This window comes from Neoarius graeffei, chromosome 4 (genome assembly GCF_027579695.1).
Source record: "Neoarius graeffei isolate fNeoGra1 chromosome 4, fNeoGra1.pri, whole genome shotgun sequence".
Lineage (NCBI taxonomy): Eukaryota > Metazoa > Chordata > Actinopteri > Siluriformes > Ariidae > Neoarius > Neoarius graeffei.
Window position 1 is genome coordinate 104,163,583 of NC_083572.1, and position 25,251 is coordinate 104,188,833.

The following is a 25,251-nucleotide window of genomic DNA, read 5'->3' on the forward strand; positions in this document are numbered from 1 at the left end:
AATAACTTCCAAGCCACAGAATGGCCTGATATTTTGTGAGATCTTCCAGAAATAAACATACTGTATATCACAATGACCACATTTCAGAGGGAACTAAATTTCACTGATTTTATTAAATCGAAAGGCTGTCTAGCTTTAAGAGATACTCTCACTCAAATAGTTTGTGTATGTGACATTTGTGTACATGAATGTCCAACATAAACTGAAAACCAGATGTTTCTGTAGTCCAATAAGGAAAAAAACCCAGAAATCCACAGAGTGCCTCAAAGTCAGCTATTGCAGTGCAATACTGCCGAGCAAAGGCAAACTGCAGTATCTGCAGATTGTGTCAGTGGCAAAAGACAGTCTAATAGCAAATAGGGGATGAGTAAAGCATATACGCAGAGCCATGGCCTCACTTTCGTTTATAAATGCCTTGAGACCTCAAGAATGGCACAGGAATAGTTTTAAGCGTTAACAATAAATCTAATATAGTAATTTTTATGATTAAAGTGATTTATATAGGTAGCGGTCTGAGTGAATGGCCTTGAGATCTGTAACGTCACAGCAGGAAGTCTATCGGTCTCATCATCATTTCCGCTACACTGAAACACAGAGCTGACTGCAACTCCGATCCTCCATTTTGAACTAATTTATTGCCATGCCATGTAGATGTGTTGCTGGCAGGTGCAGCAACAAGACAGAAGGTGGATTTATGTTGCATTCATGGCCCAAGAATGTTCAAACTGCAAAGATTTGGACGTGTTTTGTGAGAAGTTCACGGGCACATTGGGCACCTATGAAATGGTCTCTCCTCTGCTCTGCACATTTTACTGAAGACTCATACAAGACCTCTGATCTGTTGAGGAGTGTTGGCTATCAGCCCGTATTAAAAGAGGGTGCAGTATCAACAATTAAATAAAACTGCAAGGAAAGGAAAGTATTTATTCATTCATTTATTTATTTATTTTAAAAGGAAAGTGAGTTTAGTTGCACCAGTTTTCTCGGAGCGTGAGCCGAGAGTTGTTGGTAAAACCTGGGACGGAACGGGACATGACATATTGCTCAGGCAGTGACCTCCCTGTTGTTGTTGCTAAAACTGGTGACATCCCGTTCCGTCCCGGATTGCCTGAGCCGAGCAGTAATGGGGGAGTACTCAGTATGGAGATAAATGGAGAAAGCGTGGAGCAGCTGTCTTATTTCTAAACTGGATATTGCTGCCATCTCGCCCTTACGTGGAAGGAGCGAATGAATGGAGAACTGAACGAACAACTGAAAGTCAAATTGTTTCAAAAACAATTGGCCACAAGATCGGCCTTCAAGAAGCGAGAACACAGATGGGTAAGCTCTGACTCTCATTTGGATATAAAACAAACAATGCATTGTTCACCTGCATTTAGATTAATACATGTAACTTGTATTGTGTGTTGAAGTCACCAGTATAAGATTATTTAATTTGCTTCAGAATGTGATCATCTCAGTTCATCTGACTATTTAATTAGCCTTTTACGTTTTATCAGTGAAAATGCATGCATGTACATGCATATTGCATAGTTATAACACCTATCCTGTTTTAATGAGAGTCAACCCACAATCAGTGAAGTCAAATCAGTCTTAGTTGAGCAAGTTGGTAACGGTATTTCTTACTTTCACCATAAATTTTTATTGATATGACTTTGGTCTATAGCTGTAAAAGGCCTCGGCCTTAAAACCGGTTACTGTAGTGACGTCACACACTCAGGGCTGGCTGGCTCAGCGGGGCAGCTCGAGTGCCAACTTTGTGGTCGATTTTAACTCTCAAAAATATATATTTTTAAATTCCCATTTATGCAGCAGACAAGGGTCAAGGATGGAGATACTATCCATTAAGAAATTTATTTAAAAATAAAGGTTCTGTGTATATCCTTTAAGTACACATTTATGATATACATGAATGCCTGCAGTGTAGTGTACGGTACAGCTCATAGCTAGTTAATGTTGCTAGAAAATGAGCCATTTTGCATGTACAGTTTATAACAAAACATCAATTTTCAGTGACCAATTGACTGTGTCTTACCCATTATCAGGCTTGTAGTACTCGAGTCCAGGACTTGTGCCTTAATTTTAAGGACTCGTGACTCGACTTGGACTTGAGCACTGATGACTCGGATTTGGACTCGGACTCATGCATTAACTGCATTTGGAATTGTAAATTGGAGACAAGGACTCAGATTTTTTTCTTTATTTTTTGTAACATGCCATAATAATTTGGCATAAGATATATCTACATTAATTTTGTAGTAATTTCATGCAATCTCGGGCGTGCTCCGAATAGCGCTCATGCCAAGTGGACTCTCGCGCAAGTGCTGTAAACGACTTACACCTGGACAGGATTAAGGTGCAATCAGCGCACCGATATAAAAACTGTGAAAACGCACTTACTTTGCGAAGTATTGATTTGTGTTGCTGAGACATTACCGAGCCTTATTTCCTTGTTTGGTTTCCTGATCCCTGAGTTCCTGTTTCTCGTCTTTGATTCTGCCGAGTCTACAATAGCCTGTTTGTGCCTCACTCAACCTGTTGCCTGTTTCACTGTTTTACAATTTTGCCTGCTATTCTGGATTGTTTACCGTCTTCACTTGGATTAATAAACACACCTTCTGCACTTATATCTGTCTCCCAACCATCTCTGACAGAATACTTCACACTCCCTGATAAAGAGAAGCACATTCACCTGTTCATGCGCCATGTTCAGGAACAAACTAATGTTAATGGCGCTAAAACAGCCACCGTCAAATGGTGCGGTTGGAGTCTTGTTCTCAGACTCAACTTGGATCAATAATGGACTCGACTTGGACTCAACTCGAAAAATTTTTTTCAGGACTTGGACTTGACTCAGACTTGAACACTGGGGACTCGAGACTGGACTCGGACTAGAGGTTTCGTGACTTGACTACAACACTGCCTATAATACACTCGGTTTACAAACCTAAAATACAACCCCGATTCCAAAAAAGTTGGGACAAAGAACAAATTGTAAATAAAAACGGAATGCAATGATGTGGAAGTTTCAAAATTCCATATTTTATTCAGAATAGAACATAGATGACATATCAAATGTTTAAACTGAGAAAATGTATCATTTAAAGAGAAAAATTAGGTGATTTTAAATTTCATGACAACAACACATCTCAAAAAAGTTGGGACAAGGCCATGTTTACCACTGTGAGACATCCCCTTTTCTCTTTACAACAGTCTGTAAACGTCTGGGGACTGAGGAGACAAGTTGCTCAAGTTTAGGGATAGGAATGTTAATCCATTCTTGTCTAATGTAGGATTCTAGTTGCTCAACTGTCTTAGGTCTTTTTTGTCGTATCTTCCGTTTTATGATGCGCCAAATGTTTTCTATGGGTGAAAGATCTGGACTGCAGGCTGGCCAGTTCAGTACCCGGACCCTTCTTCTACGCAGCCATGATGCTGTAATTGATGCAGTATGTGGTTTGGCATTGTCATGTTGGAAAATGCAAGGTCTTCCCTGAAAGAGACGTCGTCTGGATGGGAGCATATGCTGCTCTAGAACCTGGATATACCTTTCAGCATTGATGGTGTCTTTCCAGATGTGTAAGCTGCCCATGCCACACACACTAATGCAACCCCATACCATCAGAGATGCAGGCTTCTGAACTGAGTGCTGATAACAACTTGGGTCGTCCTTCTCCTCTTTAGTCCGAATGACACGGCGTCCCTGATTTCCATAAAGAACTTCACATTTTGATTCGTCTGACCACAGAACAGTTTCCCACTTTGCCACAGTCCATTTTAAATGAGCCTTGGCCCAGAGAAGACGTCTGCGCTTCTGGATCATGTTTAGATACGGCTTCTTCTTTGAACTATAGAGTTTTAGCTGGCAACGGCGGATGGCACGGTGAATTGTGTTCACAGATAATGTTCTCTGGAAATATTCCTGAGCCCATTTTGTGATTTCCAATACAGAAGCATGCCTGTATATGATGCAATGTCGTCTAAGGGCCCGAAGATCACGGGCACCCAGTATGGTTTTATGGCTTTGACCCTTACGCACAGAGATTCTTCCAGATTCTTTGAATCTTTTGATGATATTATGCACTGTAGATGATGATATGTTCAAACTCTTTGCAATTTTACACTGTCGAACTCCTTTCTGATATTGCTCCACTATTTGTCGGCGCAGAATTAGGGGGATTGGTGATCCTTTTCCCATCTTTACTTCTGAGAGCCGCTGCCACTCCAAGATGCTCTTTTTATGCACAGTCATGTTAATGACCTATTGCCAATTGACCTAATGAGTTGCAATTTGGTCCTCCAGCTGTTCCTTTTTTGTACCTTTAACTTTTCCAGCCTCTTATTGCCCCTGTCCCAACTCTTTTGAGATGTGTTACTGTCATGAAATTTCAAATGAGCCAGTATTTGGCATGAAATTTCAAAATGTCTCACTTTCGACATTTGATATGTTGTCTATGTTTTATTGTGAATACAGTATCAGTTTTTGAGATTTGTAAATTATTGCATTCCGTTTTAATTTACAATTTGTACTTTGTCCCAACTTTTTTGGAATCGGGGTTGTAAAAGTGAATGTCTAAATAAAGGTTAGCACTGTTATCTGTCACAAATAATTTGCGGTTATGCATTTTTAGCTGATTTAGTATCTTTGTCTCACTGATTTGTTTCCAGCTTAGTTATTTTTTATGTTAGCCTCTACTGTACTACTGTAGTCTTGTACTGCACTGTAGTCAAGACAGAACCTTGTGGAACACCAAACTTTACTTCAGTATGTCTAGACAAATAACCTTTTACATCAACATACTCATAGCGATCAGTTAAATAAGAATTTAGCCAGGGCCATTCTCTTAACTCCCACAACATTTTCTAGTCTATCCCGGAGAATGGAATAATCAGTGGTGTCAAGCCTGCACTAAGGTCAAGCAACACAAGCAGCGAGACACAGCCCTGATCAGACGCCAACAGTAGGTTGTTTACTACTTTAACCAGTGCTGTCTCTGTGCTATGATGAGGTCTAAATCCTGTCTGATACATTTCATGGATGTTATTCCTGTGTAAATATGAGCATAACTGCTGTGCCACAGCTTTTTCTAGGCTCTTGGAGATAAAGGTACGGTTTGATATTGGCCGATAATTGGACAGCTGACAGGAATCAAGGTCGGGTTTTTTAATCAGGGGTTTGACAACTGCTAGTTTAAAGGATTTGGGTACATAGCCAATTCGAAGGGAAGATTTACTTTTAGAAGTGGTTCAATTGCTTCTGGTATTATCTGTTTCAATAGACGTGCAGGTAAGGGATCTAGTACGCAAGTTGAAGATTTTGATGCGGAGATTAATTAAATTAGTTTGATTTCTCTCAGGGGAGTAAAACATTCTAATTGCTGATTTGATACAGTTATATTGTTAACTACAGGGTCACTTAAATTGTCCGACCTTAAATTAATAGTTTTAGCTTTTGTCGGATATTTTCAATTTTGTCATTGAAAAAAATCATGAAGTCGTTGCTACTACATACTACACGTATGCATGTGTACTTATTCCTGGTTAATTTTGCTACAGTATTAAATAGGACTCTAGGATTATTTTTGTTATCTTCTATTAGGGAGGAGAGATATGTTGATCTAGCAGCACTAAGAGCTTTTCTATACTTCAGGAAGCTCTCCTTCCACACTAATTTGAACGCTACCAATTTTGTTTGATGCCAGTGATGTTCTAATTTTCGAGTGGTCTGTTTTAAAGTGCGAGTGTCATCATTATACCAGGGTGCTAATTTTTTTCTCTCTAATCATTTTCCTTTTAAGAGGAGCTACATTATCTAAAGTATAGCGGAACATTGACTCTAAGCATTCAGTTGCCTGATCAAGTTCTGCAGGGGCTGACAGTGACCCAATCAAAGTTGATAACTCTGGGAGATCATTTATAAAACTCCGTGCAGTAGTTGACGTGAATGTATGTTTAATACAATAGCATGGTGAGGTGCATATATTATTTTGAATGAGATGAGATAATGATCTGAGATAACTTCAGACTGTGGAAGTGTGACTATATTTTCTATATTAACCTGAATGTTAGTATTAGATCGAGAGTGTGACCACCATTGTGGGTCGGTCCTATGACATTCTGATTAATCCCTACTGAAACTAAAATGGATACAAACGCTGTTTTCAGAGGATTTTCAGGGTTATCGAAGTGAATATTAAAATCTCTGACAACTAACGCTTCGTCTAAGGAAATAACCAGGTCTGAGATGAAATCCGCAAATTCAGAAAGAAACTCAGAATATGGTCCCGGGGGCCTGTAAATAATAAGTAACGGAATTAACTGGGTAGACCTATTTTTCGAGGCTACATACATTATATTAGTATGAAGAACTTCAAATGATTACATTTATAACCAGGTTTTTGTGTTACACCTAGATAATCATTATAAATAACCGCGACGCCTCCTCCTCTGCCAGTTAGACGAGGCTGGTGTATATAACTGTATCCAGGAGGACTAGCTTCATTTAATGCTATATATTCATTTGGCTTAATGCATGTTTCTGTTAAACACAGTACATTAAACTCCTGATCAGTAATAAGGTCATTAACAATTAGTGCTTTAGATGTAAGAGATCTAATATTTAATAGCCCTACCTTTAAATCAAAGGTGCTGGCAGCGGCTATACAGTCAGTATGATCTAATTTTATACTGATTAGGTTACTGAAACAAACTGAGTATTTCTACTTTTTTGTTGAGCTCGGGGAACAGACACAGTCTCGATGTAGTGGGCCCTGAGTGATGACTCTGTGCAGCTAGCAGAAAGTCGGTTTAGCCTGTTTGTCTGCTCCCTGGCCTTGGCTCTGGATTGTCAGAAGTTAACTATACCTGTTCTGAGACTATGAGCTATGCTGCAAGAAATGAGAGCAGCACCTTCCTGAGTGGGATGGATACCATCTCACCCTAACAGGCCAGCAGTGCCCTCAAAATTAGTCCAATTATCTAACTGCTTTCAGAGCACCACCTGGACAACCAGCAGTTCAGCAACCATAACCTGCTGTAAGCTACATCACCACACCACATTGGGATGGGGCCAGAGCATACTACAGCATCGGACATCACTTTCGCTAATTTAAACACCTCTACAAAGTTACTCTTAGTAACCTCAGACTGACGAAGGCATATATCATTAGCTCCTACATGGATAACTATCTTTGAGAACCTGTGCTTGCCTAGGACCCTAAGATTACTTGCTATGTCCGGCACCCTGGCTCCCAGTATACACCTGACTAAAGCTGCTGGTGCCCCTAAAGACCTAGCTAATTTCACATGCCGTATGATAGAGTCCCCTGTTTGTAGAGTGTACCTGTTTGACATGTGAAGTGGAGAGGAGAGGATTGGTGCTCCCGTGGGTGAGCCTCAGCGGTAGCTTTGGCTCTACATTTATGCCACCAAGTCATCACCCATTCGCCCCGCTGTGAGGACTCTAATGCCGGAGTTTGGGGATTACTAACTCCACCTAGGGCATCCAGACTTTCCCCTGCAGAAATGACACTGTTCTCATTCTCACTAACCTTCTCTAAAGTCTGGATATGCACCTCCAAAGCTGCAATCTTCTCCGTCAGAGAGCTAGCTAATCTGCACTTATCACAAGTAAAGCTATCACTAAGGAAAGAGGAAGAATGACTAAACATCCTGCACTCAGCACACTGAACAAGCTGAAGGTGTGCCATGATGAATGGTACCTTAATCAAGGATCTGTTGATATTAAAGCAGATCTGATAATGCTCCTATAATTGGCAGGTGGCTTGAATTTCTAAACAAAGGCTGCAATGGAATTCAGAGAAAACGAGTGTGTTTCAGGTCCAAGTCACACAATCGTGTTTTGAGTAAATCTAATAAACCCAGAGACCTGATGGGGCACAATTTACTGCTTTTAGCATTCACACAGTGAGTTCATGCACTGTGAGTCAGCATGTTTAATTCCACGGTAAACTGAATCATCTTCAAACGTAAATCCAAGGCATGATGAGACTAGAGGGAAAGAAAATGGTGGCACAAACATATACAAGTATCTAAAAAGCACACTGTGTGTGTGTGTGTTTCTTAACAGGAATGTTCTGGAGAGCAATTGTGCGTGTGGGGTGGGTGGTGGTGGTGGTGGTGGGGGGTGCGAGATGAGCTCAGAAATATAAAGGGCAACTCACCACAACAAAGAGTTTCAATCTAAAGGCCACATAACTCACTTCAAACAAGAAGAATTTCCTCTGGGGAAATCGCTGCTACTTCCAGACACAAAAATGTCCTGCTGTCCATTAACACTACAGGAGTTCCACTGAACGAGTGAGATGTCTGTAAGCGTACAGTTAATGAATGTGCAACTGTTTCATTTAAATTAATTACAATTTCTCAGGTTTTTAGGGGATGAGAATGGCAGAAATACACATACGCATGCACACAGACCTGTTAAATACTTTGATGGACACATCATACGCTCTTGTCTCCCTCCCTCCCTCCCCTACACACACACACACACACACACACACACACATTGTCAGGTTTAAACAGGGAGAAAACACTGCATTCCAGGAAATGTTTAACCCCTAATGTACTGTACTATTACTGTAAATCATTTACTAGCGTCAACCCTTTGCCCAGGTGATTAATGATGCCTTTTAGATGGTTTTAAAGATCAAATGTCAAGGACGTGTTCAAGCTTTTCCTGGTTACTTCATCGATTATTCTCTCTCCCTCTCTCTCCCTCTCTCTCCATAAAAGCCACATGTAGATATGAATAAAATAGCACTAAAATTCCTGGGAAATTTAAACCACATGTAACTGAAACACTATATAATGCAGCATCTCAGACACTTTGACCATGAGGTAGTGGGATCTCAGATAAAGATAAAGCTGATCTGTTATTGCAATCTGATCAATTCTACTGAATGCCAGGTGTAAGGTTGATTCAAAGCAGTGAGAGAGAGATGGTGAAGAAAATATGTTTATTGATAATAATAAGCAACAAAGTTTATTTGTTTGTTTGTTTGTTTGTTTGTTTGTTTGTCTTGAGCTAACGTCACCATTTCTTGGTGGATTTTCACCAAATTTGGCAAGTAGGTCCAGGGATGACCCTGAAATTTTGCAGATATAAACAAAATTAATGTACGGGCCCCAGGGGGTCCCCGGTGGGCCCCTGGGTGATGGATGTTTGGATTTTTGTTTGTCTTGGGTTAACATCACTACTTCTCAACAGATCTTCACCAAATTTGACATGGAAGTCTGGGGGCAACACGGAATTTTGCAAAACCCGGGCAATGCCGGGTAACCTGCTAGTATTATATAAATGCAAAAATTAATGTGTGTTTGTTTATAAGGTGTTATCAGTGTAAAAACTTTTCACGGTCTCTTTAAACGCTTGAGGGTGTGAACATGCAGTGAAGATGTAACATGAAGCAATTTTACCTTGGTAATATTAAGCTGTAACTTTGAAAAACTTTCTCATCAAGATACTGAACAATGAATTTGATTTTGGTTCAATTTTGTCTTTAAATAGCAGAAACCAGCTTTTACAAATGTAATACTTGCCCTTCAGTCATATTGATTTACACACACAACTTATACATGAATGAATCTATTTCCATCGGCATTGTGGCTTATAGCTCATGAAAATCAGAAATCCAATATCTCAAAATATTAGAATATTTCATTTTGAGTTTCAGTAAAAACAGCCATAAAAAGCCATAATAATCAAAATTAAAACAAAAAAGACTTGAAATATTTCACTTGAAATGTAATGAATAGAGAATATATGAAAGTTTACCTTTTTGAATTAAATAACGAAAAAAAGAACTTTTTCATGATATTCCATGTATTAGAGCTGTTGCCTCACAGCAAGAAGGTCCGGGTTCGAGCGCGTGGCCGGCGAGGGCCTTTCTGTGCAAAGTTTGTCCAGGGTGTACCCCGACTTGTCCAGGGTGTACCCCGCCTTTTGCCCGTAGTCAGCTGGGATAGGCTCCAGCTTGCCTGCGACCCTGTAGAACAGGATAAAGCGGCTAGAGATAATGAGATGAGATGAGATGATATACAACCCCGATTCCAAAAAAGTTGGGACAAAATACAAATTGTAAATAAAAACGGAATGCGATAATTTACAAATCTCAAAAACTGATATTGTATTCACAATAGAACATAGACAACATATCAAATGTCGAAAGTGAGACATTTTGAAATTTCATGCCAAATATTGGCTCATTTGAAATTTCATGACAGCAACACATCTCAAAAAAGTTGGGACAGGGGCAATAAGAGGCTGGAAAAGTTAAAGGTACAAAAAAGGAACAGCTGGAGGACCAAATTGCAACTCATTAGGTCAATTGGCAATAGCATCTTGGAGTGGCAGCGGCTCTCAGAAGTAAAGATGGGAAGAGGATCACCAATCCCCCTAATTCTGCACTGACAAATAGTGGAGCAATATCAGAAAGGAGTTTGACAGTGTAAAATTGCAAAGAGTTTGAACATATCATCATCTACAGTGCATAATATCATCAAAAGATTCAGAGAATCTGGAAGAATCTCTGTGCGTAAGGGTCAAGGCTGGAAAATCATACTGGGTGCCCGTGATCTTCGGGCCCTTAGACGGCACTGCATCACATACAGGCATGCTTCTGTATTGGAAATCACAAAATGGGCTCAGGAATATTTCCAGAGAACATTATCTGTGAACACAATTCACCGTGCCGTCCACCGTTGCCAGCTAAAACTCTATAGTTCAAAGAAGAAGCCGTATCTAAACATGATCCAGAAGCGCAGACATCTTCTCTGGGCCAAGGCTCATTTAAAATGGACTGTGGCAAAGTGGAAAACTGTTCTGTGGTCAGACGAATCAAAATTTGAAGTTCTTTATGGAAACCAGGGACGCCGTGTCATTCGGACTAAAGAGGAGAAGGACGACCCAAGTTGTTATCAGCGCTCAGTTCAGAAGCCTGCATCTCTGATGGTATGGGGTTGCATTAGTGCATGTGGCATGGGCAGCTTACACATCTGGAAAGACACCATCAATGCTGAAAGGTATATCCAGGTTCTAGAGCAACATATGCTCCCATCCAGACGACGTCTCTTTCAGGGAAGACCTTGCATTTTCCAACATGACAATGCCAAACCACATACTGCATCAATTACAGCATCATGGCTGCGTAGAAGAAGGGTCCAGGTACTGAACTGGCCAGCCTGCAGTCCAGATCTTTCACCCATAGAAAACATTTGGCGCATCATAAAACGGAAGATACACCAAAAAAGATCTAAGACAGTTGAGCAACTAGAATCCTACATTAGACAAGAATGGGTTAACATTCCTTTCCCTAAACTTGAGCAACTTGTCTCCTCAGTCCCCAGACGTTTACAGACTGTTGTAAAGAGAAAAGGGGATGTCTCACAGTGGGAAACATGGCCTTGTCCCAACTCTTTTGAGATGTGTTGTTGTCATGAAATTTAAAATCACCTAATTCTCATCTCATTATCTCTAGCCGCTTTATCCTGTTCTACAGGTTCACAGGCAAGCTGGAGTCTATCCCAGCTGACTATGGGCGAAAGGCGAGGTACACCCTGGACAAGTCACCAGGTCATCACAGGGCTGACACATAGACACAGACAACCATTCACACTCATGGTCAATTTAGACTCACCAGTTAACCTAACCTGCATGTCTTTGGACTGTGGGGGAAACCAGAGCACCCGGAGGAAACCCACGCGGACACAGGGAGAACATGCAAACTCCGCACAGAAAGGCCCTCGCTGGCCATGGGGCTCGAACCCAGACCTTCTTGCTGTGAGGCGAATGAGTGAATTAAGCGACCGGTTGAAAATATTTTCAACACCAGAAGATAAACTTCATATCTTCATTCCACCATTATTATATGGACACATCATCAACAACAACAACAACAACAACAAAAAGTTATTCAGAAGAATTTTAATTTTGAATTGGTTTGCGGGCGGCACAGTGGTGTAGTGGTTAGCGCTGTCGCCTCACAGCAAGAAGGTCCTGGGTTCGAGCCCCGGGGCCGGCGAGGGCCTTTCTGTGTGGAGTTTGCATGTTCTCCCCGTGTCCGCGTGGGTTTCCTCCGGGTGCTCCGGTTTCCCCCAAAGACATGCAGGTTAGGTTAACTGGTGACTCTAAATTGACCGTAGGTGTGAATGTGAGTGTGAATGGTTGTCTGTGTCTATGTGTCAGCCCTGTGATGACCTGGCGACTTGTCCAGGGTGTACCCCGCCTTTCGCCCGTAGTCAGCTGGGATAGGCTCCAGCTTGCCTGCGACCCTGTAGAAGGATAAAGCGGCTAGAGATAATGAGAATTGGTTTGCCTTTTTGACAACATGCGTCTAGTCAGCGGGAAAACACTGGGAGTGACGTCAACAGAGTGAAATATCGGGAAATATGTCACTCAGATCCGTGATGTGTTTCATATAAAAATTTTGAGTTTTTCAACATGATAAGATAAACTTCATATCTTCAAGTCAATGTGATTTTCTTTTTATTATATCGACACATTCACAAAGAAAAAGTCCCCAAATTTATCAAAACAATTCATCGATTTTCTCATGACTGACATTTTGAGATTTATGTCATGGTTTTGGTTCTCCATGTCCCAAATGGCGCTCATATGAAAAATACGAGTGGAGCCATATTTTGTATGTATATATATATATATATATATATATATATATATATATAAAATATATATCTCATCTCATTATCTGTAGCTGCTTTATCCTGTCCTACAGGGTCACAGGCAAGCTGGAGCCTATCCCAGCTGACTACGGGCGAAAGGCAGGGTACACCCTGGACAAGTCGCCAGGTCATCACAGGGCTGACACATAGACACAGACAACCATTCACACTCACATTCACACCTACGCTCAATTTAGAGTCACCAGTTAACCTAACCTGCATGTCTTTGGACTGTGGGGGAAACCGGAGCACCCGGAGGAAACCCACGCGGACACGGGGAGAACATGCAAACTCTGCACAGAAAGGCCCTCGCCGGCCACGGGGCTCGAACCCGGACCTTCTTGCTGTGAGGCGACAGCGCTAACCACTACACCACCGTGCCGCCATATATATATATAAAAAACAGTAATCCCACAAAATCGAGTCGTACATGAGCTGATAGCCGCTGAGGCACATGTACAATGAAATTGAGTGCAATGACTGTTTTATTCTATCCACATTCACTGCATTTTTGAGAAACAGACCATTTTTATTTTCATTTTTTGCAAATTTGATAAATAAAAACTTTATACAAAACATCAGACAAAATCATTTCCGCTTAGAATTTAAACAAACCGGCCAAATGACAGGAGCAATTTGTGAAAAATGCGATGATAATAATTCTTGAAAAATAAAAAAGAGACGTTCTTACCATCAAATACTTTCATTCCATATTTTGTTGCTTTTTTGTATTTTATTGGGGTTTTGTTTTCAAGTAGAGTTTTTCTTTCATCCTCGGTTGGTTCAGCAACACATGCCGACATTTTGTTTTTCTCTACTTGCAGTATATGAGCTGATAGCCTAGTAGTAGGGTTGCCAATCAGAACGTGCAATTGCTCATATCCAGTGAATGCGGATAGAATATATACGTGTGTGTGTGTATGTGTGTGTGCGTGTTCCAGATGCTATTTCATAGTTTTGACTGATGTCTTCAGTATCGTTCTACAATGAGTAGGGGTGTACAAACTTTTGACTGGGACTGTACAGTATATCTGTGATTTGTAGTTGCAACTACTAACAGATTTGCGATAATGGAAAATTAATCAACACAATCAAAACAATCAGTTTAGAGAATTCAACAACACTGTGGTATAATATAATGTCACATCTTGGCACAGATGCCGTATAACAACATTGCTCACGTTTATCCTTTGCTTTTTCCAATCCAAACACGGTAAAAATGCCTCGACTTCAAAGCGGGAAAACAGACATAAAATATACAGAGGTTTTTGTGTTGTTACGGCTCCCTTGTGACAGCAGGAAGCAGGAATCACAGCAGCTGTGTTCACAGCGATGCCTCTGAGAGAAATTTTTACCAATGGCCCAATGTAAAGTCAACTTTGGAGTTCGGTTCAAAACAAACCCATACTTTGTTCACTACTGCGTATCTGGAACACATTCACCAAACTGCTGTGATTTACACCATGTTTGTCCTCTCTGTTGGTGAAACTTCTTAACATTCTGTTTGGGAGGAAGTAGAGCTTTTAGTCCTTTCAAGTGAAAGACCAATTAACTTCCCTTATATCCCATACCACTGGCACTTCAACATGATCAAAGTTGTTATAGTTATCATTTCGTTCTTGTAGTTGTAATTCACTGACTAGTCTACTGAAATAAATACACTCATCGGCCACTTTATTAGGAATACCCATCCATCCGCCTGCTGTTTGATGCAGTTCTCTAATCAGCCGATCCCTTGAGAGCAGCACGATGCATCAAATCATACAGATACAAATCAAAAGCTTCAGTTAATGTTCACAATGTTCAAACATGGGCGGCATGGTGGTGTAGTGGTTAGCGCTGTCGCCTCACAGCAAGAAGGTCCGGGTTCGAGCCCCGTGGCCGGCGAGGGCCTTTCTGTGCGGAGTTTGCTTGTTCTCCCCGTGTCCGCATGGGTTCCCTCCAGGTGCTCCGGTTTCCCCCACAGTCCAAAGACATGCAGGTTAGGTTAACTGGTGACTCTAAATTGACCGTACGTGTGAATGTGAGTGTGAATGGTTGTCTGTGTGTCAGCCCTGTGATGACCTGGCGACTTGTCCAGGGTGTACCCTGCCTTTCGCCTGTAGTCAGCTGGGATAGGCTCCAGCTTGCCTGCGACCCTGTAGAAGGATAAAGCGGCTAGAGATAATGAGATGAGATGTTCAAACATCAGAATGGGAAAAATTGCAATCTCAAATTGTGACTTTCTTTCACTGTGGCATGGGTGTTGGTTTGAGCCAGATGAGTATATTTGGCTTGAGTGTTTCAAAAACTGCTGATCTCCTGGGGTTTTCACACACAACAGTCTCTAGAGTTTACACAGAATGGTGCAAAAAACAAAAAAACATTGAGTTGAGTGAGCGACAGTTCTGTGGGTGTAAACAAACACCTTGTTGATAAGAGAGGTCAGAGGAAAATGGCCAGATTGGTTCGAGCTTTTTTGCCAGGAAGGATATAGTAACTCATATAATCACTCTTTACAACCGTGGTGAGCAGAAAAGCATCTCAGCATGCAACAGAAAACAGAAGAACACATTGGGTTCCACTCCTGCAGCCAAGAACAAGTTCCTATTAAAGTGGCCAGTGAATGTCTCATCTCATCTCATTATCTCTAGCCACTTTATCCTGTTCTACAGGGTCGCAGGCAAGCTGGAGCCTATCCCAGCTGACTACGGGCGAAAGGCGGGGTACACCCTGGACAAGTCGCCAGGTCATCATAGGGCTGACACATAGACACAGACAACCATTCACACTCACATTCACACCTACGGTCAATTTAGAGCCACCAGTTAACCTAACCTGCATGTCTTTGGACTGTGGGGGAAACCGGAGCACCCGGAGGAAACCCACGCGGACACGGGGAGAACATGTAAACTCCACACAGAAAGGCCCTCGCCGGCCCCGGGGCTCGAACCCAGGACCTTCTTGCTGTGAGGCGACAGTGCTAACCACTACACCACCGTGCCACCCGCCAGTGAATGTCTCATCTCATCTCATTATCTCTAGCCGCTTTATCCTTCTACAGGGTCGCAGGCAAGCTGGAGCCTATCCCAGCTGACTACGGGCGAAAGGCGGGGTACACCCTGGACAAGTCGCCAGGTCATCACAGGGCTGACACATAGACATAGACAACCATTCACACTCACATTCACACCTACGGTCAATTTAGAGTCACCAGTTAACCTAACCTGCATGTCTTTGGACTGTGGGGGAAACCGGAGTACCCGGAGGAAACCCACGCGGACACGGGGAGAACATGTAAACTCCACACAGAAAGGCCCTCGCCGGCCCCGGGGCTCGAACCCAGGACCTTCTTGCTGTGAGGCGACAGCGCTAACCACTACACCACCGTGCCACCCGCCAGTGAATGTATTTTGCAAATTACATTAAAGCATATACGCAGAGCCATGGCCTCACTTTTGTCTATAAATGCCTTGAGACCTCAAGAATGGCACAGGAATAGTTTTAAGCCTTAACAATAAATCTATTCTAGTAATTTTTACGATTAAAGTGATTCATATAGGTAGCGGTCTGAGTGAATGACCTTGATGTCCGTAACGTCACAGCAGGAAGTCTATCGGTCTCATCGCCATTTCCGCTACACTAAAACACAGAGCTGACTGCAACTCCGGGGCGGCACGGTGGTGTAGTGGTTAGCGCTGTCGCCTCACAGCAAGAAGGTCCTGGGTTCGAGCCCCGGGGTCGGCGAGGGCCTTTCTGTGCGGAGTTTGCATGTTCTCCCCGTGTCCGCGTGGGTTTCCTCCGGGTGCTCCGGTTTCCCCCACAGTCCAAAGACATGCAGGTTAGGTTAACTGGTGACTCTAAATTGACCGTAGGTGTGAATGTGAGTGTGAATGGTTGTCTGTGTCTATGTGTCAGCCCTGTGATGACCTGGCGACTTGTCCAGGGTGTACCCCGCCTTTCGCCCGTAGTCAGCTGGGATAGGCTCCAGCTTGCCTGCGACCCTGTAGAAGGATAAAGCGGCTAGAGATAATGAGATGAGATGAGATGAGACTGCAACTCCGATCCTCCATTTTGAGCTAATTTATCACCATGCCACGTAGATGTGTTGCTGATCGGTACAGCAACATGACAGAAGGTGGATTTATGTTGCATTCGTGGCCCAAGAATGTTCAAACTGCAAAGATTTGGATGCGTTTTGCGAGAAGTTCATGGGCACATTGGGCGCCTATGAAGTGGTCTCTCCTCTGCTCTGCACATTTTACTGAAGACTCGTACGAGACCTCTGATCTGTTGAGGAGCGTTGGCTATAAGCCTGTATTGAAAGAGGGTGCAGTATCAACAATTAAAGAAAAAGAAAACTACGAGAAAAGGAAAGTATTTATTTATTTTTAAAAAAGGAAAGTTCAGTTGCACCAGTCCTCCCTCAGTGAGCTGAGGGTTGTTGCTAAAACCTGGGACGGGATGGGGTATATCGCTCGGGCAGTGACCTCCCCACGGTTGTTGCTAAAACCGGTGACATCCTGTCCCGTCCCAGGTTTTAGTAATTGCCTGAGCTGAGCAGTAATGGCGGAATACACAGTATGAAGATACAGTGAATGAGTGGAGCAGACGTCTTATTTCTAAACTGGATATTGCTGTCATCTCACCCTTATGTGGAAGAAGTGAATGAACAGAGAACTGAACGAACAACTGAAAGTCAGATTGCTTCAAAAACAATCAGCCACAAGATCGGCCTTCAAGAAGCGAGAACACAGACGGGTAAGCTCCGACTCTCATTTGGATAAAAAAAAACACCACGTTGTTTACCTGCATTTAGATTAATACATGTAACTTGTATTGTGTGTTTAAGTTACCGGTATAAGATTATTTAATTAGCTTCAGAAAATGATTGTCTCAGTTCATCTGATTATTTAATTAGCCTTTTACGTTTTATCAGTGAAAATGCATGCATGTACATGTATGTTGCATAAGTTATAACACCCATCCTGTTTTAATGAGAGTCAACCCACAATCAATGACGTCAAATCAGTCTTAGTTGAGCAAGTTGGTAACGGTATTTCTTACTTTCACCGTAAATTTTTATTTATATGACTTTGGTCTATAGCTGTAAAAGGCCTCGGCCTTAAAACCGGTTCCTGCTGTGACATCACGCACTCAGGGCTGGCTGGCTCAGCAGGGCAGCTCGAATGCCAACTTTGCAGTCGATTTTAACTCTCAAAAATATATATTTTTAAATTCCCATTTATTCAGCATACAAGAGTCAAGGATGGAGATACTATCCACTCAGAAATTTATTTTAAAATAAAGGGTCTGCATATCTCCTTTAAAGTGTCCTTATTTAATATTATATATTATCCATATGGGGCACTTTTCTGATGGAATAAAACCACGTGTTCTAATCTCTTCTCACGGGTTTCATTCATTTGGTTCGATAGCATGCAATATTGTTAGCATATTGCTTATCCTTCATGTATTACATCAGTCTACCCAATGGAGAATGAGCATTGAATATGGTTTATGATATTGCATGGTTGGGCGGCACGGTGGTGTAGTGGTTAGCACTGTTGCCTCACAGCAAGAATGTCCTGGTTTCGAGCCCAGCGACCGACGAGGACCTTTCTGTGTGGGGTTTGCATGCTGTCCCTGTGTCTGTGTGGGTTTCCTCTGGGTGCTCTGGTTTCCCCCACAGTCCACAGGTATTCAGGTCAGGTTAAGTTAATTGGTGGCTCTAAATTGACCGTAGGTGTGAAATGGTTGTTTGTCTCTATGTGTCAGCCCTGTGATGACCTGGCGACTTGTCCAGGGTGTACCCTGCCTCTTGCCCATAGTCAGCTGGGATAGGCTCCAGCTTGCCTGCGACTCTGTCGGACAGGATAAGTGGCTACAGATGGATGGATATTGCATGGTTGTCAAAACAACATGACATCACACGTTGGAGACGTAAAACTTCCATGCTAGCGAGTGAGCGACTGTGAGAATTTGTAAACAAACATGGCCGCCAGGTTTCTCATCTCATCTCATTATCTCTAGCTGCTTTATCCTTCTACAGGGTCACAGGCAAGCTGGAGCCTATCCCAGCTGACTACGGGCAAAAGGCGGGGTACACCCTGGACAAGTCGCCAGGTCATCACAGGGCTGACACGTAGACACAGACAACCATTCACACCTACGGTCAATTTAGAGTCACCAGTTAACCTAACCTGCATGTCTTTGGACTGTGGAGGAAACCGGAGCACCCGGAGGAAACCCACGCGGACACGGGGAGAACATGCAAACTCCGCACAGAAAGGCCCTCGCCGGCCACGTGGCTCGAACCCGGACCTTCTTGCTGTGAGGCAACAGCGCTAACCACTACACCACCGTGCCACGCCGCCAGGTTTGTTTCGCTAAATACAGAAGATTTTGAGAGAATTTTGAAAGAAAAAGACACGTTGAACACCCGAAAGGAATGTGTATGTATAATAATAATAATAATAATAATAATGGCTGGCTTTTTTTCATGGTATATAAGATATATTCTATTCATGATAGCTCAATGGCATATATCTGATATACCACTCAACTCCAGCCAGTATGATTTAAATAGTCCATCCATCCATCAGAGTCACCAGTGAGCTAGAGCCAATCCCAGCTGACTCAGGCAGGAGCAGGACTACCCTCCACCCTGGGTAGTGACAGTTCTGTGGGTGAATGCTGTCAATTGATTTTGGATTTTTAGTAACAGATTAAACATAAACAGCCAGTATTTTTGTCTTACATTAACATTTGAATATAGTCAATTAATAATTCATGCGTGTTAACATCCTTCGTTATGTCGTATAAATGTTGCTTACAGCACTATTTTCTGTTACCACAGCACTGCTGAATTCTTGATTCTGATTATTCAGAAGGTGTTGAATAATTTTCTAAAACAGCAGCTCTGACTGCAGTGCTGCTGCAGGTTTATATGAATATATATATATATATATATATATATATATATATCATTGCGGGCGGCACGGTGGTGTAGTGGTTAGCGCTGTCGCCTCACAGCAAGAAGGTCCTGGGTTCGAGCCCCGGGGCCGGCGAGGGCCTTTCTGTGCGGAGTTTGCATGTTCTCCCCGTGTCCGCGTGGGTTTCCTCCGGGTGCTCCGGTTTCCCCCACAGTCCAAAGACATGCAGGTTAGGTTAACTGGTGACTCTAAATTGACCGTAGGTGTGAATGGTTGTCTGTGTCTATGTGTCAGCCCTGTGATGACCTGGCGACTTGTCCAGGGTGTACCCCGCCTTTCGCCCATAGTCGGCTGGGATAGGCTCCAGCTTGCCTGCGACCCTGTAGAAGGATAAAGCGGCTAGAGATAATGAGATGAGATGAGATACGTCATTGCTCATTTCCAGGGACTTGCTATGATGGATGTCTTACATAATACTGTTTATTGGTTAATGTTATGCAGTTTGTTTGTTTTTTTGGAAGAAGACATTTACTTAAATTTATGGAAAGAGTCTTCACTATCAGTGATTTGTAACAGATACAGTATCTAGTCGCTGTAATTTAATATCTTTCAACACTATAACTAAAAACGGATAAAATATTATAATGTCATCTCATCTCATTATCTCTAGCCGCTTTATCCTTCTACAGGGTCGCAGGCAAGCTGGAGCCTATCCCAGCTGACTACAGGCGAAAGGCGGGGTACACCCTGGCCAAGTCGCCAGGTCATCACAGGGCTGACACATAGACACAGACAACCATTCACACTCACATTCACACATACGGTCAATTTAGAGTCACCAGTTAACCTAACCTGCATGTCTTTGGACTGTGGGGGAAACCGGAGCACCCGGAGGAAACCCACGCGGACACGGGGAGAACATGCAAACTCCACACAGAAAGGCCCTCGCCGGCCCCAGGGCTCGAACCCAGGACCTTCTTGCTGTGAGGCGACAGCACTAACCACTACACCACCGTGCCGCCCATATTATAATGTACTGGTCTTTAATAAATATAAAATTGTTATCTCATCTCATCTCATTATCTCTAGCTGCTTTATCCTTCTACAGGGTCGCAGGCAAGCTGGAGCCTATCCCAGCTGACTACGGGCGAAAGGCGGGGTACACCCTGGACAAGTCGCCAGGTCATCACAGGGCTGACACATAGACACAGACAACCATTCACACTCACATTCACACCTACGGTCAATTTAGAGTCACCAGTTAACCTAACCTGCAGGTCTTTGGACTGTGGGGAAAACCGGAGCACCCGGAGGAAACCCACGCGGACACGGGGAGAACATGCAAACTCTGCACAGAAAGGCCCTCGCCGGCCCCGGGGCTCGAACCCAGGACCTTCTTGCTGTGAGGCGACAGCGCTAACCACTACACCACCGTGCCGCCCATATTATAATGTACTGGTCTTTAATAAATATAAAATTGTTATCATTGGCAAATTTCATAATCTCTAAAATGAATTTATATTGGCATGTAACTGAGAAAACTCGAGGACTCACCAGCTCTTTAATGACCCTCTTTACGATGTCTTTATCCTGCAGGTTGTGTAAGTAGCGGGTTGGTGGAGAACTGGCCAGCATCCTCAGCTGTGTCATTTTGGATGTGTCTCTGGCAGCAGGTGTGACACCAATAGCAAAAAAACGAACCCCTTGGTTCTTGGCATCAGCCACAGCAGAAAATAAGTCTGGATTTTTTGGATGGGACTCTCCATCGTAGAGCAACACAGCCACTCGGACACTTCCAGGTCCTGATTCGGTCAGATAGAGGCGTGTGAGGTTGGTGATGGCGTACGTCACGTATGTCCCTTGCCCGATGTAAGGAATAGGTGCGATGTTGGCTTTGAAGTTGGCCACACCCCTCCACTGGCTGAAGGTCTGCTCGGATATCACGTGACTGCTGTACTGAAGGAGTGCAGATCGAAAACTCAGCTTGCGTCCACTCTGGAGGTGTAGGTTCTGCATGCGCTCGACCACTTCACTGACAAAGCGCTTCTCCTGGCCGTGGTTGTCTTTGGCACTTTCAGAGCTGTCCAGCAAAAATGCCAGCTCAAGGTTGCAGTCTTCATTCGTGAGCGCTGAGAAAAGCAGAACAAAGCAGTGTTGAAAATTTTGAAGATGTGAAACCACTCATCAGTTCTATGAAATAATTAATAATAATTTCCATTTAAAGGTAGACTGCCTTTCAGATTTTTCACGTTTAGGTGATAAAAAGAATTTTCCCCGACACCCAATTATTTTTGTTTAGTGGACTGAAAGCTACTGAATTTGAATCACAGACTTCCAATTTTATTAGTTTTTTAAAAATAGAACAATTAATGAATTTAGGACCACGTGTCCCTAATTTCTCTGCTACTTTTTCCTGCTTCACCATGACCCAATACAAGATACTACGTCATGCATCACATGGTGGGCTTTCCCTGTTCGCTCAAAGCAATGTGGGATACAAATTTGAAACAGGAGAGAAAAATGGAGGACGTGAGTGTGCGAATGAAACGTGAAAGACTGACTACAGTAACAGAAAGCGAGAAGAAAAGACGTTATGTTATGTACAAAGGAAAGGAAATGCAGGACCAAACTAATAAACATCGGCGGTCAGCAAGAACCTCGGTGTGATCAGCTGTTCGTTTAGTGACAGAATGATGGAACTGTTGGTGCATGCTCAAAGGTAAACCTGTAGATGGCACTAATGCAACACTGTGGATGCCAGCTGCTGTAAAACCCAAAAGAAGAAGAAGGTAAATCTGTGCATGCGCACACGGACTTTCTCTGTCTGCTTGACTGCACGAAGCAAGCAATTTCACGCACATTATTTACTTGGGAATCCCCTCAAACTAAATAACTTCCCAGCCACGGAATGGCCTGATATTTTGTGAGATAGCAATAAACATATATCACAATGACCACATTTCAGAAGGAACTAAATTTCACCAATTTTATGAAATCAAAAGGCCATCTCACTTTAACACTAAGAGTAATGAATAATAAAACGCTAAATACAATTAAGCCCAGGGCTGAGAGATAGGACTGAAAATACCGCAATCACCTCAATACATGATAGAATGTGTCACAATATTAGGTTTAGCAGAGATTTTGGCAATTAATGTACAGCAACAGTGTAGTGAAGTGTTATCTCATCTCATCTCATTATCTCTAGCCGCTTTATCCTGTTCTACAGGGTCGCAGGCAAGCTGGAGCCTATCCCAGCTGACTACGGGCGAAAGGCGGGGTACACCCTGGACAAGTCGCCAGGTCATCACAGGGCTGACACATAGACACAGACAACCATTCACACTCACATTCACACCTACGGTCAATTTAGAGTCACCAGTTAACCTAACCTGCATGTCTTTGGGGGAAACCGGAGCACCCGGAGGAAACCCACGCGGACACGGGGAGAACATGCAAACTCCACACAGAAAGGCCCTCGCCGGCCCCGGGGCTCGAACCCAGGACCTTCTTGCTGTGAGGTGACAGCGCTAACCACTACACCACCGTGCCGCCCTGTAGTGAAGTGTTATGAGAATATTAAAGATTAAAAGAGTTTTAATCAAATGCTCATTATTAAATTGAGTGACTGATAAGAAACACCGAGAGAATAAGACTGATTTTTTTTTTGTTGAATCAATATTGATTTACAAACCCCAAATCAGGAAAATTTGGGACAATATGTTGAAATTGAAATTAAAACTGAAAACAATGATAATGATTTGTAAATAATCTTTGATCTGTATTTCACATTATTTGAAGTTCCAGCTCATTAATTTTATTGTTTTTTCAAAATAAACACATTTCAATTTTGATTCTTGCAAAACATTTAAAAAAACAAAACAAAAACAACTTGGGACAGTAAAACATTTACCACTTTGTAATGTTGCCGTTCCTTCTCACAACACTTAAAAGATGTTTAGGGACTGAAGACACGAAGTGATGAAGTGTTTCAGGTGTTATTTTGTCCTGTTCTTCCTGCAAACAGGTCTTAAGGTGTAGAACAGTACGGCGTCGTCACTGTCTCATTTTTCATTTCTAAATTCTCCACAGATTCTGTATTGGGGACAGAGTGGACACACCCTCTTCTTCCACAGCCACACCTTTGTAATGTGTGCAGAATGTGGTTTTGCGTTGTCTTGTTGAAATCTCCCTGGAAAAGATGCTGTCTTGAAGGCAAAATATGTTGCTCCAAAATCTCAGTGTACTTTTCTGCATTAATGCTCCATCACAGAAGTGTAAGTTACCTTTGGCAAGGGTACTGACACAATCCCATACCATGACACACCCTGGGTTTTCAACTTGTTCCTGGTAACAGTCTGGATGGTCGTTTTTGTCTTTGGTCCGGAACACACAATGTCCATTTCTTACAAAAAAGACCTGGAATACTGATTTGTCTGATCTCAATACATGTTTCCACTGTGTGATGGTCCATCCCAGACGCCTCCAAGCCCAGAGAAGTTGACAGAACTTCTGGACACAGTTAACATAAGACTTCCTTTTAGCACAGTAAAGTTTTAACTGGTGTTTGTGGAGGTAACTCCGTATTGTAGCTTGACAAAGGTTTGCCAAAGTAATCCTGAGCCCATGTGGTTCTATCCGCTATAGATGAATGACGGTTCTTGATGCAGTGAGGGATCGGAGATCACAGGTGTTCAGATTAGGCTTGAACCCTTGCCCTTTACGCACTGACATTCCTCCAGATTCCTTGAATCAATTAATGATTTTGTGCACCGTAGATATCCAAACCCCTTCCTATCTTTCTTTGAGGAACATTGTTTTTAAACATGTCAAAAACTTTCTCACGCATTTGTTGACAAACTGGAGATCCTCAGCCCATCTTTGCCTCTCAAACACTAGGCCTTTCCTGGATACTGATTTTGTATTAAATCATGATTACGACCAGCTGTTGACATCACCTGTTTCATCAAATAATGACATCATTATTTAATCGTTTTACCTCATTGCTAGCCCTTAATTACCTTCATCCCAACTTTTTTTGGAATGTGTTATAGGCCTGAAATGCAGGAATGGATATATATTAACAAATGAAATTGACCAACAAAACGTGAAATATCTTGGGTTCATTCTGTCTGAAATGAAATACAAGTCAACGTACATTGAGAAATCACTGCTTTCTTTTTCTATTTACATGTTCCATACCGTCCCAACTTTTTCTGACTTGGAGTTGTAAATTATAAGATCTCTAGTGATTCCCATCCCTAGACAGAAGAAAACTCCAATAAGGAATGCCCAGTAACCATGTAGTGACTTGAAACAGTGATGTGCATACGCGCGCACACACACACACACACACACACAAAAGACTTTGGTGTGTAGAGAGGGAGTTACGTAAACACATCCCAGTGAACTGAACTGAAAGTTCAAAGCTCTGTGCTAAAGCAGAGACTTTTTCACACTCTTTACCAGGCTGGGGTGAGCTCTATCCCATAAACCCCTGCAAAAAGCCTAAATGTGCTAAAGGCTCCTATAAATCATGTATACGGTTGAGACAGAGAGCACATCCCTTAGCAAAAAGAAGTTTATTCAAGTGTACTATGAGTATACTTATTTTTTACTAAAACTGAGGAAGTAT

General features: G+C 42.5%; 1 protein-coding gene across 2 annotated transcripts in view; it reads right to left on the reverse strand.

Moving 5' to 3' along the window:
* The window catches only part of col28a2b (collagen, type XXVIII, alpha 2b), a 124,033-nt gene that overhangs the window by 87,141 nt on the left and 11,641 nt on the right, over positions 1-25,251 (reverse strand). For both annotated transcript variants that reach the window (XM_060920103.1, XM_060920104.1), the window contains exon 3: positions 21,171-21,745. In XM_060920103.1, coding sequence (XP_060776086.1) covers positions 21,171-21,745 — 575 coding nt within the window. The remainder of the gene's footprint in view (positions 1-21,170; positions 21,746-25,251) is intronic.